At 39.0% G+C, this 15408-nt stretch overlaps 1 protein-coding gene across 7 annotated transcripts in view; it reads right to left on the bottom strand.

The window, feature by feature from the left end:
- CUL1 (cullin 1) overlaps positions 1 to 15408 on the bottom strand; it is a 105450-nt gene that overhangs the window by 39604 nt on the left and 50438 nt on the right. For all 7 annotated transcript variants that reach the window (XM_049643064.1, XM_049643061.1, XM_049643060.1 and 4 more), the window contains 2 exons: positions 2561 to 2735; positions 260 to 427 (listed from right to left, as the gene is read on the bottom strand). In XM_049643064.1, coding sequence (XP_049499021.1) covers positions 260 to 427; positions 2561 to 2735 — 343 coding nt within the window. The remainder of the gene's footprint in view (positions 1 to 259; positions 428 to 2560; positions 2736 to 15408) is intronic.

Raw genomic sequence — 15408 nt, 5'->3', positions numbered from 1 at the left:
CTAGACTGGACGGCTGGTCAAGGAACTGCGGAAGAAACTTATCAGTAAATGCAGAAGTGTGGAGGCTGTATTTCAGAACTCCAATTTACTCATCCTTTCCTGCCACAAAATATTTAAGAGTCATCTGTCGATAAATTAAAGCAAAGGAAATTAGCCTCCGGGTCTGAAAACAGCTTCACTACTCGCCTAGCTCCCCCTACTGACAGATGAGGCAGCACTAAGAAAGCACACACATGAAAGGTATTTAAAAAAATCTTACAGAATAGATTTCATATATTCCTTTCCGTCCCTCGTCACATTCACGGCGAACCCAATGTCTATTGAGGTAGGCACAAATTCCATTCAGCACTTTGCTGGAAAATCGATAATCCTCCCATTGTTGAGTGTAGAACTTCAGTACACTCTCATCCATCAAATCTTCTCCATCCTAAAAACAAGTGAACCCAAGCTTTAAGGACTAATTTGTCACATGATAAATTAAAAGTTCACTAAAACAAACCTACGGCTTTAAAAATACATCCATGTGTTCGGTTTTAGATGAGCTTTTTATTTTGTATACAAAAACATGCTCATTAACACCAATTCTCATAAGAATATAGCTTGTGAGGAACAGACTATAGAGAGAATTTTAATGAAAATTCTTTCAAAATGGAAACTTTCCACGGTGGAATATTATGTATCATATACACTCATACGAAGTACCTTCAACTTTTAGAATGAAGGGAATAAAGAATTTACCTCAAAATCAGCCCCGTTTTTGATATTTTTCAGTTAAAGTTAATTAAAATGTCCTATTAGCAATTTAGACCACAGGGCCAATACTACTCGATTTTTTAATGTATCTGCTTCCTTCATTAAATTTACTTAAAAACTATAAATTAATAGTTTTTACACTAATCTGTTGCATTTCTGTAAAAATAAGTGTAACGGTACAATATTTCTTCTTTAACGAGATCTCAAGGGGAAAATGTGCATTCACCAAAATTATTTTGACCCAGATTTCCACAAGGTAAACCACAAATTGTTATGTGAAGGATCAACCGGAGATTTTTTTCCTCCGGTATTAATGACATCCACAAGGTAAATCTGCCTCCTTAAAAACTGCATATTCCACTTCAGTGTCCCTGAAATACGCTGCAGCAAGAAAGCACAGAGGTGACAAACGAGGGATGCAGCCCTGCCATGAACCGAGGGCCTGGGAAGGCCACCCGCTTGCCCTGCCTCAGTGTCGTCAACCTCAGAACTGAGGCCCCACAAACACGTGGCACACAAGTGAGCCCATAAGCCACAGGAAAATCTGACCAGATCTTGATACAACCAGATTTTTGCTCACTTAAATTTCAGTAAGAAATGAACTATCAAACGTAAAGGTTTGCCACTCTGGCTTATAGCACAGGACCTTTTCCAAAATGCAAAGATATCACTGATAGAGCACAGCTCCCAATACTTTCATACAACACAATATACTCCTGTTCCTCACTTTAATGCTGAAGAATAATCAATTCCAGTGTTCACTTTACAAAGTGTTCTGAATAAACAGAAGGACACAGCGGTTTCAGCAAAACTCTACGAAACACACGGTTTAGGAAACATGAAAATCATGCTATCTTAGTCACAATTTGTGGTCAGTCAACTATGGTCTGTTAGAATGATATTAAGTTTCCAATTGCCTTGTGAAATAGATTAAGAAAAACAATTTTGAAGCAGGCTGAAAATTTTGCATAATGTCTGTGTAAACAAAAAATCTTTAAAGCATATACACAGAGCACAGACTTCCCAGGGTCGAGAGTATAGATGTCTTCACTCACTCTATGTGACATGTGTAGCACCAGATGAAGGAGCACTTGCCCATCCTGTGGCTGGATGGAAGGCAGGCCTCACACTGCCTTTCCTACAGAGGATGGAGACTGAGGAAGGAAGAGGCAGAAGATGAAGGGGAAAAACTATCATCGTCCGAGCAACGGCTCAGAGCAGGAGGAACCATACTCGAAGGCCATGGATGTTCGCAGAGAAACCCATCCTAGCCAAGGGCACGATTTCATCGTAGCTCTGAAATACACTACATGACCATGTGCAAAAGGAGGTCACAGTGGAAAAACGTGATTACCAAAGGTTAGATAACCTTACGATCATTTGTACATTTTTAGACAAAACAACACACTGGGGTCAAAATACAACACAGGTGATCTGAATTCATAATTAGATGCTCGAAGTGAAAAGGTCCGTTAATTTCTAACAACCAAATACAAAATGATTAGTGATTTAAGGAAAAGTACTAATGGGATATAAAGCTATCAAAGCCTTCTAATTTAACAAATTAAAAAACAGAATATAGCTTAGGAAAGCTTCATCTTCGTAATAGGTAAAAGACTAAGCAAGAGCAAAATAGCTTCATGCAAACATCAATGCCGAAAACAATGAACAAATAACAGTGAGAGATTTAGCATTCAATCAAGTTAGAATCATCTTTTACATTCTATTGTAAATTGTATTCTATCGTATTCTATTTTCTTTTACATTCTATTATAAAAAGTATAAGTATACACGTACAACGTCTTACCTTAAGAAGATTTGTCAAGTAATTCTTCAAAAATTCTTTAAGTCGTTTGTATAATTCCAAGCCAACAAACTGAGCTCCCCCAGGCGTCTGACCCTTTTTCGATTTGGAGGGAGGGACGCCAGCCCCTCGGGCCTGGTTTGACTGGTGAACACTCGTGCAGTAGTTATAAACGTGACTTGGGAGAAAAGTTAAGGAAATCAACATGCATCATCAATGCCAACAGTGATTAATACCGAAATATTTTTAAAGAAAATATGTTCATACCAATATGCTTACAATACATCAACAAAAGTCTGTTAACACAACAGTGAAGGGGGCGCCTGGGCGGCTCAGTCGGTTAAGCGTCCGACTTTGGCTCAGGTCATGATCTCATGGTTTCTGAGTTCAAGCCCCGCGTTGGGCTCTGGGCTGACAGCTCAGAGCCTGGAGTCTATTTCAATTCTGTGTCTCCCTCTCACTCTGCCCCTCCCCTGCCCATGCTGTGTCTCTCAAAAATAAATAGTAAAAAAAAAAAACAAAAACAAAAAACAAAAACAAAAAAAAAAAACAAAAAAAACCAAAACTACAGTGAAAATAAGACCCCATCCACCACAGCAATGAAGCTAGACATCAGCCAGCCCCACTTACAAGCCTGTCAGCAGGCCCAGGGACCAGCCTGCTGCGAATGAAGGAATGTTCTGAGGAAGGTCACCAAGGAAACACAGGACCTTCTAAGATCACGTAATGTGACTGACCTTGTGGGAAACTGTCCTTCAGAAGGCATGAAAAGAACTGGCAATCAGTACAAAGGTTCCATACAAGAGAAAAAAAAGTAATTATCTCCTTCAAGAAAAACAAAAAGCTATAACCAGAGTCTATTTTGATGCCTAGCTATATTTCTAGAAGCATGTATTATAAATATCAAAATAACTAAAGCTTTATTTTAAAATTATTCATAAACGAATGTAAACAAAGCTACTTTGTGGACGAAGGACAAAAAGCAGAAGAAATGGCAGTGCAAGAAACCTCTTATCACAGGAAGTCACAAATGTCTAAAATTGATCAATCACAGATGTGCAGCACGCGTGCGCAGTACTGACAGGGAGGGAGCTGCGTAAGTCACAGGATAGACAGTGGAAGTCTGAAACAGCTGGAGGGAGCTGCTGAGGACTGGGAGGCGGGGAAGGCAGAGAACCACGCTACTTTGTTATACAACCTTTCATACGATTTCAGTTCAGATTTCAGTTCATCTGCACGTATTACCACTTGGATAAAACTAACAGACAACATGGACTCAGAAAGAAAAATCATTAAGACAATAAATTCTGGCCTGTTTCAGGTTAGTGCGTAAAGACAGAGGTGATTTCAAAACACATTCCATACTCCAAAATACACGACACAGAAGGGTTAAGACTTAAAATATACAAACCTAAACCATAAAACAAAGAAAATACCCATGAACTGTTTCCTGATCTCAGATTGGAGAAGGCTTTTCTAAGCAAAGTCATCTAAGCACTTAATCTGAGATTCTGAAAATATCTTAGTAAAAGAGATCTTTAACGAGTTAATTATCTTTAATCAATTAAGAGAATTAAAAACGTGAAAAAGTTAACCTCCACAGAAACATGGGGAGAGCATACCAACAGAAAATCCCAAAGCTGAAAGAAATACGTATTAGTGGTTAAAAAGCTGAAAAAAAATCTTTAGCTTCAGTAATCAAAGAACTCTGCCTTAAAACAACCAATCACTTCATTAAACGTTTCAAATGTACAGGGAATCACAGTTTATAACATACAATGAACTCTTATAAACTGATGATGCAGTTTGGACAAATCTCCTACTCCCATGGTCTCATTCCAGCTACACCTCCCTCAACTTTTTAGGAAATTAAATATAGTACAGATTCTGCAAGAGACCTGCTTTGTACTGCTCCCCAGTGTCTCCCTTCCTTCTGCTTTCCCTAGGGGCAAATACCCCATGATGTGGTGCACAGCACTTCCTACGAATGTTTTTATATCTTACTGTAACACTGTACCTGAAATTACCATTCCGTATGTTTTCAAGTTTTAGATACAGCTTAGCCCTTACAGTACGTCCTCCGTTTTCTTGTTGATGGACCCTACGAACAATCACTTTGGTTGAGGTCCAGGTTTTGGTAGTTCCAACAAAGCTGCAAAGAATAGTACTATTAAGTTCTCTTGCATACATACAGGTTTGAGCTTCTCACACTACAGAACTGGCAGGTGATGGGAGAAAGGGGTCCATCATAAACTTCACCACCTGTTGTCAGATGTGCTGTCACCAGACAGCCACCAGTGCTGTTTAACAGCCGACAGCCTCTTCCACACATTTGTACTGCGGGTCGCCACGGTGTTAATACGCATTTCTCTGACTACAGCGAGGCGAAGATTCTCCCGAGTTTATAATTTTCACGTTCTCTTCTGTATATTACGTCATATCCTTCACAATCTTTTAAAAAAAAGAGTTTGTTCAGACACTGATGATGACAGTGAAATACATAATCACTTCGGAAAAATCTTTTGTTTTTTTAAATGTTTATTTTGAGAGAGAGTGCGCACGCGCCTGAGTTGGAGGAAGGACAGGGAGGGAGAGGAGAGAGAATCCCAGGTAGGTTCTGCGCTCTCAGCACAGAGCCCAGTTGCAGGGCTCGATCTCACAAGTGAGGCGAAATCAACACTTAGATGCTCAACTGACCGAGCCACCCAGGTGCCCCTGGCAGTTTCTTGTAGAAATCATGGTGTATGTACAGAGTAGACTACTATTCAGCAGTTTAATGAACTACTGTACTGATACACCATGAATCAGTCTTAAAAACATGTTGAAGGAAAAAAGCCAGATATGTATGGTTTTACTTATATGAAGTTCTAAAACAGGGAAAATTATTTCTATGGTGATAGAAATCAAGAGTGACTTCCTTTTCCTTGAAGGGCAAAGACTGACCAACAGGTGCTCCAGGGAACTTTCTGTATTCTTGATTAGGGTATGGTTTACCTGAGCGTATATGCCTGTCAAAAAGAATTCAAACTATCCACTTAAGATCTGTGCACTTTGCAGTATGTGAATTTTGCCTGGAAAACATTTTTTAAAATGTAAGCCCACAGTAAGTATTACGGACTAATACCGAGCTGTCTTTTTGACCTGGCAGTTTTTCATTGTGAAAATCCCTACTGTATCATCATATATTGCAATTCTTACATTCTTGGAGTTTGCAGCCTAACTTCTTTTAATGGAAAGCATTATGTAAAGAGAAATTCTTAATTTGTCATCATCAAATTTATACAAATTTTCTTTTATGGCTTATGCTTTAATTTTTATTTAGGAAATCTTCTCTCCCAAGGCACGAATTCTAGTGCATTATTTTCTTCACCTGATTTCACATTGAGATTTCTCATCTTCCTGAAGTAAAACTGTGTATGAGGAAGAAATGTAATTTTATATTTGTCTGCATGGATACACAATGGTTCACAAACCATGTATTTTACATGGTCTATTCTTTCCCCACCGTAGGTATTGCTGCTTTTAGAAAACTGCCCATTTCAAGTGAATTTTTCAAGTACACTGTCCAGTTGTCAATTGGTTCTTTTAAAAAACCTGTTGTTTCTGTGAGGTCTTGTATTTATTTTATTTTATTTATTTTATTTTATTTTTTTTTTTTTTATTTTTTTAAAAAAAAATTTTTTTTTTCAACATTTTTTTTTTTATTTATTTTTGGGACAGAGAGAGACAGAGCATGAACGGGGGAGGGGCAGAGAGAGAGGGAGACACAGAATCGGAAACAGGCTCCAGGCTCCGAGCCATCAGCCCAGAGCCTGACGCGGGGCTCGAACTCACGGACCGCGAGATCGTGACCTGGCTGAAGTCGGACGCTTAACCGACTGCGCCACCCAGGCGCCCCAGGTCTTGTATTTATTTTAAATATTTTTATGATTAATTCTGCAGAGAACCAGTTTGGGACTTATTTCTGTTTATCTTTATTTCATTGTTTATTCATTCTGTTCTTTTTCACGTACCTCTTTTATAATTGTTCTCCTCCTAGAAATTCTCGTTTTGGTCTATTGGCTTTGTAACCTTTCCTCTTTGTTTTAATGTAAGCATTTAAAACTACAGATTTTCTTCTCCACACCACTCAGGCTGCATCACCTAAGTCTGATCCGTATTGGGTTTCCCTTACATTCAGCTGCATATTCTTTTTTCATTAATAGTTCTCTTAAGAGTTAATTTAGGGCACCTGGGTAGCTCAGTCGGTTAAGTGTCTGATTTTGGCTCACACCACAATCTTGCGGTTTGTGGGTTCGAGCCCCTCATCGGGCTCTGTGCTGACAGCTCAGAGCCTGGAGTCTGCTTTGGAATCTGTCTCCCTCCTCAGCTCATGCTCGCTCTCTCTCAAAAGAAATAAACATTAAAAAAAAAAAAGTTAAATTTTATTTCCAAAGGGTACTTTTAAAAAATCTTTTTTAAAAACCTCTTAATTTCACTTTAGAATTAATCAGAGAATATTATCTTTTTGATAGTTTCTTTTAAAAAAAATTTTTTTTTAACATTTATTTATTTTTGAGACAGAGAGAGACAGAGCATGAATGGGGGAAGGTCAGAGAGAGAGGGAGACACAGAATCTGAAACAGGCTCCAGGCTCTGAGCCGTCAGCACAGAGCCCGACGCGGGGCTCGAACTCACATACCGCGAGATCGTGACCTGAGCCGAAGTCGGACACTTAACCGACTGAGCCACCCAGGCGCCCCTTGATAGTTTCTTTAAAACGTGATGAGACCTACAGCTGAATATGTGATTTTCTTTACATTTGCCTGAAAAGAACGTCCATTCTCTAATGGATATAAGATCCCATTAGAGTAAGCTGGTCAATTCTGGGTATTAATTACTGAGAATTTTTAATGGAAATCTTCCTAATTATAGATTTGTCAGTTTCTCTTATACCTCTCTAAAATATCGGTCCTATATTTTGAGGCCCTGTTAACAAGTATATAAACTTTTGAATTATATTCCTGGTCCCTTGGTCTTGTTATTAGTAGGAAGTAACCATGTTTCCTCCTCACAATAGTGCCTGAGGAAATCCACTGGACCGGATGTTAGGATGGTTATTCCCCTCTCTGGTTAGAATTTACCCCAAGTACACCGGTTCCATCTCTTTACTTTTCTACTTTTACGTCCACTGCAAACCACAGCAAAACGCGCTCTTAAAAAAATGGGAGTTTGATGGTCTCCAATGGATAAATTTGGTTTTATTATAAAACCCAAATATAAATACACTGTTATATACTGTTTTATACATTGCTATTTGGATTATTTTTTACCATCTTATTTTGATTATTTTTTTAAAAAATTTTATTTTCTATTTTCTTTGCTTTTGTTTTCTCCTTTTTCTTTTACCAGGTTGATGGCTTCCTTATTCCACTGTAGTTCTTACATCGCTCTGGAGTTACATATTTTATTTGGTTACCCTTAAAATCTGATATGCATACTTTGCCTTTCACTAATTGTAGAAAATTCTTGGGTTGTCAACTCTTCAAATATTTGTTCCCCTATTTTCTACTACATGTATGTTGGACATTTTCATGTTCTTTGTTCAAACTTCCTAATTTTTCTTGATTTATCATCTGGTTAAGTGATTCTTTCAACAGTGTCAAATTTGCTGTTTACTTCTAAACATCTTAGTTTACATCTGTAGAGTTTCCCAGTTTCTTCTTAAAGTCTGTCTTATTTCTATTTTGTTCCGCAGTATTTTTGTTTCTTTGATGTAACCATTTTTCACACTTAGGGGCACACTCTAAAGATCCTTTTCTTTGACATTCTTGAGGCTCTCATTCTGCTGTTCGTTCTATGTGCTGACTTGTTCTGGTGGGATCTCTCCTCTGCTTGGTAACTTTTTTTCAGCTCATTTTTAGTGGGGTCTTTGTATTAATTTCCCAGCTTGGGGAAATCCTCCCCCCAAAGGTGGTAATACAAACTCCAACCCCAAACACGCCGAAGGTAACAAATTCTCAGGACATACGTTCCCCACCCCCCTCACACCCAGAACTTATCTCAAACTACTTTCTAGTTGCCTCCGTGGGAGAGAAAGTCCGTCATTTTTCCAGTTCACCCTGTCACTAAAGATCTCCATGGAAACGGCAGCTCTCTCCCTCCTCGCCCAGGCACAAGGCTTTGTCTCCTTTTCTGCGTGGCCTCTGTCCTCCAGCGCACCCCTCCCCATATCATATCCTCCTGCTTCCACACAGAGGCTCATACTTTTTACCAAGCACACAGTTCTAGGTGTTTGGTTCCGGGGAACTTCTTAGGTTACCTCGTTCGGACTGACTTCTGTCTCGTGGCAGTATATTCATCTCCCAGTTATTAAATTAACAAAGGTCTTTAAAGAAACAATGAAGCCCAATGATAGCCAAAGTGCAGGAAAATGGGAGCTTCTATCCATTGGGGGTCAGAGAGTACACAGTTAGGATTTTTTCTGGAATAAAATTTAGAAATATTCAAAAGCCTTAAAGCACATTCCTTTTGATACAACAACTATATGCATTTATCATGGGGAAATTATCACAAAATTATAAAAATACTTAGCTAACAAACTATCACAGCATTGCTCACAGTGGCAAAAACCTTGTAACAATCTATATGGCAAACATAGGGAATTAGGTAAATACCCTGTTAGATTCATCTGAGGATACGGTACGCAGCTTTTAACAATGTCGAAGAACATAGAGTGGCTATAAAACCTGTGATGTATTGACCAAATTTCATCTAAGACACCAATCATAATACGTATCGTTACTTTAAGTACCACTAAGAAAATGCTACCAGTTAAAATACAACATCCTTCGATGGAATTTTTAGGTTTACTTAAAGATTAGTCGTTTACACTCAAACAGATTTATCCTAACACTCTTTGTAAGTAAAGAAAAGTTAAATGGTTAAGACACTCCTCGGAGGTTTTACGCAGTCTCACTCCGCTGCATCTTTAAGCCCCTTGTCAAGGAGGGCTGTGTTTTCCACCTGTCACCGTGCTCCGTGAGCACCAAGGGCGTGAGTACTGCCCGTGAGCTTCTGGTCACAGAGGAACTAAGCATTTCCTGCTCATCTGCTCCCACCCACTTTGGAAGTTTAGGTCCTGAGCTTACTTGTATTAAAAGGTTTTTTCAGGGCAAATTCTTCAAAAGGTCCTTAATGCTGACAGAACAGGGGATAGTCAAGTTTGCACAGGTGCAGGTAATGACCACTGTGTCGTGACTGACACCCGACCAACGACGGTCCTGTGCCACCCACGGGATGAAGCACTTAAAAAACAAACAAACAACAGCAACAACAACAACAAAACCCAAAACCTTAGAATCACTAACTGGTATATTCATAGAGCCATATGAAAATATGTTAAAAAGACACAAGTAAAAAAGGAACCTAAAAGAATAGCATCTAATATGCTATTCTACGCATACTAAGCTTCATGCTATTGGGCATGAAGATAAAAGTTGATGTATCTGCTTGGCCTTTATTATTTTTTTTATTTATTTAAGTAATCTCTCCACCCAACGTGGGGTTGAACTCACGATCCCAAGATCAAGAGTTCTATGCTCTTGCGACTGGGCCCGCCAGGTGCCCCTCTGGACTTCAACAGCTGTTACTTCTGAAGGTGGGGGAGGGGGTTAATAAAAACCTTTTAGGCACACAATTCTTTCTTCTTCACCAAGTACTCTTTCCAGAGGAAAGGCCGGAGCACAGGACACACTCTCCCCCCGCTACCAATCATTCCTCCCAGCCTCACCTCCTCAGAGAGGACTGGACACAATGCAAGGAACCCGGTCTCACAGAACAAACCAAAAGGCACAATTTTAACAAAAGGAAACCTCTTAAAATCGGTCTTCAAGTTTCTATCCAGACTTGAACTTCACATTCGTTCCCAAATTAGGATTACCCTTCCCATTACCCAGAGTCTGGCGTGGAAAGCATTAGTCAGTAGTGGCTAGAGACAGGAGTGGTTAGATTTCCTGCTTGCTAAAATTTGACTTTTCTTCTAAGAACTTACACCTTAGGTAAGTAATGCAGAAAAACTTACAATAAAAAGCAAGAGTGCTACGGTTCACCCTTCCACACCTTCAGTAGCAACCACTCTTTTTTTTTTTTTTTTAATTTATTTTTTTTTTTTACATTTATTCATTTTCGAGAGACAGAGAGAGACAGAGCACAAGCAGGGGAGGGGCAGAGAGAGAGAGAGAGAGACAGAGACAGAGACAGAGACAGAGACAGAGGACAGACAGAATCCAAAGCAGGCTCCAGGCTCCAAGCTGTCAGCACAGAGCCCAACACGGGGCTCGAACTCAAGAGCTGTGAGATCATGACCTGAGCCAAAGTTGGATGCCCAACCGACTGAGCCACCCAGGCACCCCAATAGCAACCACTCTTTTATTTCTTTATTTTTTAAAGCAGGCTCCAGAGCCCAATGCAGGGCTTGAACTCATGACACTGAAATTAAGAGACAAACACTTAGCCAACTGAGCCACCCAGGCATCCCTTTCTTTAATTTTTTTTTTTTTTAAAGTAGCAACCACTCTTAATTTTTTTTTCAATTTAAGAGGTGATTTGTCCAGGCGGATATGCACATATCTTCAAATCACATGTTTATACTGTTCTTTGACCAATCGACCTTTGCATAAGTTACTGAATTCCTGCTGACAGAAAATACGGTTCACCGCAAACCCCTACCTCCAATCTGACTTCATCCCAACACTCCCATCACTGTGGAGGCTGTTTTAGTCGACATGGAAACTTTAAGTTATACTTAAACCATGGTTCTGTGATTGGTACCAGCGTATCAAACCACAATTTCTGGCAAAAAGTAACTAAACTAGAATAAATATAAAACCAACTGTCTGAAGCCACCAGAGAACAACAAAAAGAAGTTTATACTGAAGGGTAGCCTAGTCTCGGAAGGAGGGAATGGCACAATCCAATTTTGCTCATATAAAAAGAAACAAGAAAATGAGACCCACCCTCAAGAGAAGAGATAATCGAGAGACTAATCTGGAGAGAACCCAATGTTGGAATTAGGAGACAATGTACCTATATCTATACTCAAGGATATGAACGAAAACATGGTCATAATAAGTGAAAACTAACTGCAGTAAAAAATAGTAACTATGAAGAAAAATTCTAGAACTGAATATTATCTAGAATAACTTATTTATTGGACGGGCTTGACAACAGAATGAGGAGATAAGACTTATACAGAGAGACCATCAAAAATGATCGATTCTGAAGAAGAGAGAAAGAAAAAGAAAATAAACTGCTGAAAACCAAAAGGGAGAAGAAATTCTTGAAAGCCAACTGGGAAAAGTTACTTGTAACATACCAAACAAGAATTAAAATTACCACTAAGTTTTCATTAACAAATACAAAGGCCAGAAGACAGAGTAGTAACATCTTTAAATGTTGAAGAGGGGGAAAGCCCATCAATCAAAAATTCTTTTTCCAGTGAAAATATTCTCCAAAAAGAAAACTAAGGGACTTCACATAATACAGACTTGCATTTCAGGCGGAAGGGAATTGATACTAGATGGAACCTTAGATCTTCAGAAAGAAATGAAAACCATTAGAAACAGTAAATATAAGTATCAAGATTATTATAAAGTAAAGTATAAAAGATTACTTTTCTTAATTCTTTAAAATACAGAGGATGGTTTAAACCAAAAACTTATAATACTGTCTGTGGGTTTAAAGCATATGTAGATGTATCATACAACAGGCTAGTGGGATAGTAAATGGAACTGTACAGTTGAAGGTTTCTACATTCTCCGTGAGATCACATGCTATGAACTCTAAGTACAGTTCACTCTTGAACAATGTGGGGGTTAAGGGTGCTGACCCTCCACGCGGTACAAAATCCACAAATAACTTTTGACTCCCCCCAAACTGGACTATTATTAGTCTACTGTTCACCAGAAGCCTTACCGACAACATAAACAGTTAATTAGCACACATTCTGTATGTTACATGTATTATATGCTGTATTCTTACAATTCGTTAAGGTAGAGAAAAGAAAATCATAAAGAGAAAATACATTTAAATACTGTACTTATTGAAAAAAATCTGACAGTAAGTTGACCCACACAGTGCAAACTCCAGGGTCAACTCTAGGCAAAAAGGAAAAAGAAAAAAAGAACACTGTAATCCTTAGAATAAGAACACACACAACCTCAGATGAACACCTAAAAGGCCAACAGATACATTAAAATGCAATTCTAAACAATTCCAAATAATGCAGAAGAAGAGAGGAGAGTAGGAACAAAGAAATGTTTTAAAGAACAGAAAAAAAAAGGTAGATCTAAAAATCAACCTATTAATACTTCCAATAAATGTTAACAGATAGACTAAAACCTACAATCCAAAGACAAGGAAGACCGGAAGGGACAAATACGGGGAGGACTCTCTATGCTATTACAGACGACACAACAGAAGTGCAAAGACGCAGACAGGTTGAAAGTGAACAGATGGGGAAAGATGATCACGCAAACTAAGCCAAAGAAGGCTAAAGAGACTGTAACAGTACTGGACAAAACAGACTTGAAGGAAATAATACCGGAGATCAGAGAGACATTTCGTACTAATCGGAGGGTCAATTTATTAAAAAGACCATCATGAATGTATATTCTTCTAACAGAGCTTCAAAATACACCAAACCAAATGTGGGGTAATCCTCCCGCCAAGGCAGATTTCCAGCTCCTAATGGGACATTACTGAGCAGGGGCTTGGGGAGAGAAGTGCACCCTCACCTCCCACAAGCCGACGCAATCCTGCTCCAGCACAACACCGTCTACACCTAATGAATCCATATCCTTTTCTTTTTTTTTTTTTTTAAAGTTTTTATTTTGAGAGAGAGAGAGAGAGCGAGAGAGAGAGCGAGCAAACAAGAGAGGGGCAGAGAGGGAGGGAGACAAGAGGATCTGAATTGGGCTCTGGGCTGACAGCAGAGAAGGATGCGGGGGTCAAACTCAACCGTGAGATCATGACCTGAGCCGAAACCGAGTCGGATGCTTAACTGACTGAGCCACCCAGGCGCCCCTCCATATCCTTTTCAACAGTCCACCGTATGCTCATCAAATAGGCTATTTTCTGGGCCACTAAAATGGCCCTTTCTACATTTTTAAAGACTGAAATCATACAGAGTGTTCTCTGACCAAAATGGAATTATATTAGAAATCAGGAACAATGAGCTACCCTGGAAAACCTCAACCATTTCTAACTAAACAACATTTCTATATAATGTAAGAGTCAAAAAAGAAATAACAAGGAAAATTATAAAATGTTTTGAACTAAATCATAACGAAAACAAAACACACCAAAATTGGTGGAATAAAGGTAAAAATTCCTTTGAGAAATTTATACCTTCAAATACTTCCGTAAAAAAAGGTAGGAGGGCAGTATTGCTAGGATGGCAATAGTCCACACACTGATATACACGTCCAGTGCAACCCCAATCAGCATCCCAGCTGGTTTCTTTGTAGGAAGCGACAAGCGCCTTCTGATACTCATATGGAATTGCAAGGAACCCAAAACAGTCTTGAAAAAACAAAGGTGGAGTACTCATACTTCAAATATTTAAAAAGTTCCTACACCGCACAAATCAAGACAGAGAGGTACTGGCAAAGGACAGACATATAGATCAGTGGAACAGAACTGAGAATCCAGAAATAAACCCAGGTGTCTGTGGACAACTGGTTTTCAACAAAAATGCCAAGACCATTCAAGGGGGGAAAATGAAAATGGCCTTTTAACAACTGGTGCTGGGACGATTCAGACAGCCACAGGCAAACGAATGAATTTTCAACCCTTACTCCTCACACCACACAAACTCAAAATGGGTCAAAGACCTAAATGTCTACCCTAAAACTATAAACCACTTAGCAGAAAACAGAACGCTAAATCATGATCTTTGATGTGGCGAGAGATTCTTAAATGTAACGACAAAAAGTAACCAATGAAAAAAATGAATGAATTAGACTTCAACATTTTTAAAACTTTTGTATCAAAGAACAATCAAGATAATGAAAAGTCAACCCACAGAATAGGAGAAAATATTTACAAATCTGATAAAGTGTTTGTGTGTAGTATTAAAAACCTTTAAAACTCAAAAGACAACCGAGTTAAAAAATGGGCAAAGAGAGGTGCCTGGGTGGCTCAGTTGCTTGTGTCCGACTCTTGACTTCGGCTCAGGTCATGATCCCAGGGTCGTGGGAACGAGGTCCACGAGGGGCTCTTGCTGAGTGTGGAGACTACTTAACACTCTCTCTCTTTTTCTCTTTCTCCCTCTGCCCCTCATCCTTTCACAAGGGTGCGCTCTCTCTCATTAAGAAAAAAAAAAAAAGGCAAAGGATCTTAACTGACATTTCTCTAAGCAAGGTAGACACATCATTAGTCATCAGGGAAACGTAAATCAAAGCCACAATGAGGAAACTTCATGCCCATCAGGATGATGGCTAGAATAAAAAAAAATAGTACCAAATATTGGTCAGGATGTGAAGAAACTGGAAGGCTCACACACAGCTGGTGGGAAAGTAGGATGATATGGCCACTTTGGAAAATAGTTATGCAAACATTTAACCATACAGCTACCATTTGACCCCCAAATTCCACTTTAGTTATCTACCCAAGAGCATGAAAACGTACGTCGATATAAAAACCTGTTCACGGATGTTTAGAGCAGCACTACTCATAATAGCAAAGAGGCAGAAATAACCCAAATGTCCATCAATTGATGGATGGATACACAAAATGTGATAAACCCAGTCAGTGGGTTATTATATGGGGCCATAAAAATGAACAAAATATTGATATACGCTACAATATGG

This window comes from Panthera uncia, chromosome A2 (assembly GCF_023721935.1).
Source record: "Panthera uncia isolate 11264 chromosome A2, Puncia_PCG_1.0, whole genome shotgun sequence".
NCBI classification, from domain to species: Eukaryota; Metazoa; Chordata; class Mammalia; order Carnivora; family Felidae; genus Panthera; species Panthera uncia.
Note: the sequence above shows the minus strand (reverse complement) of the source record. Positions and strands in the feature narration are given on the sequence as shown.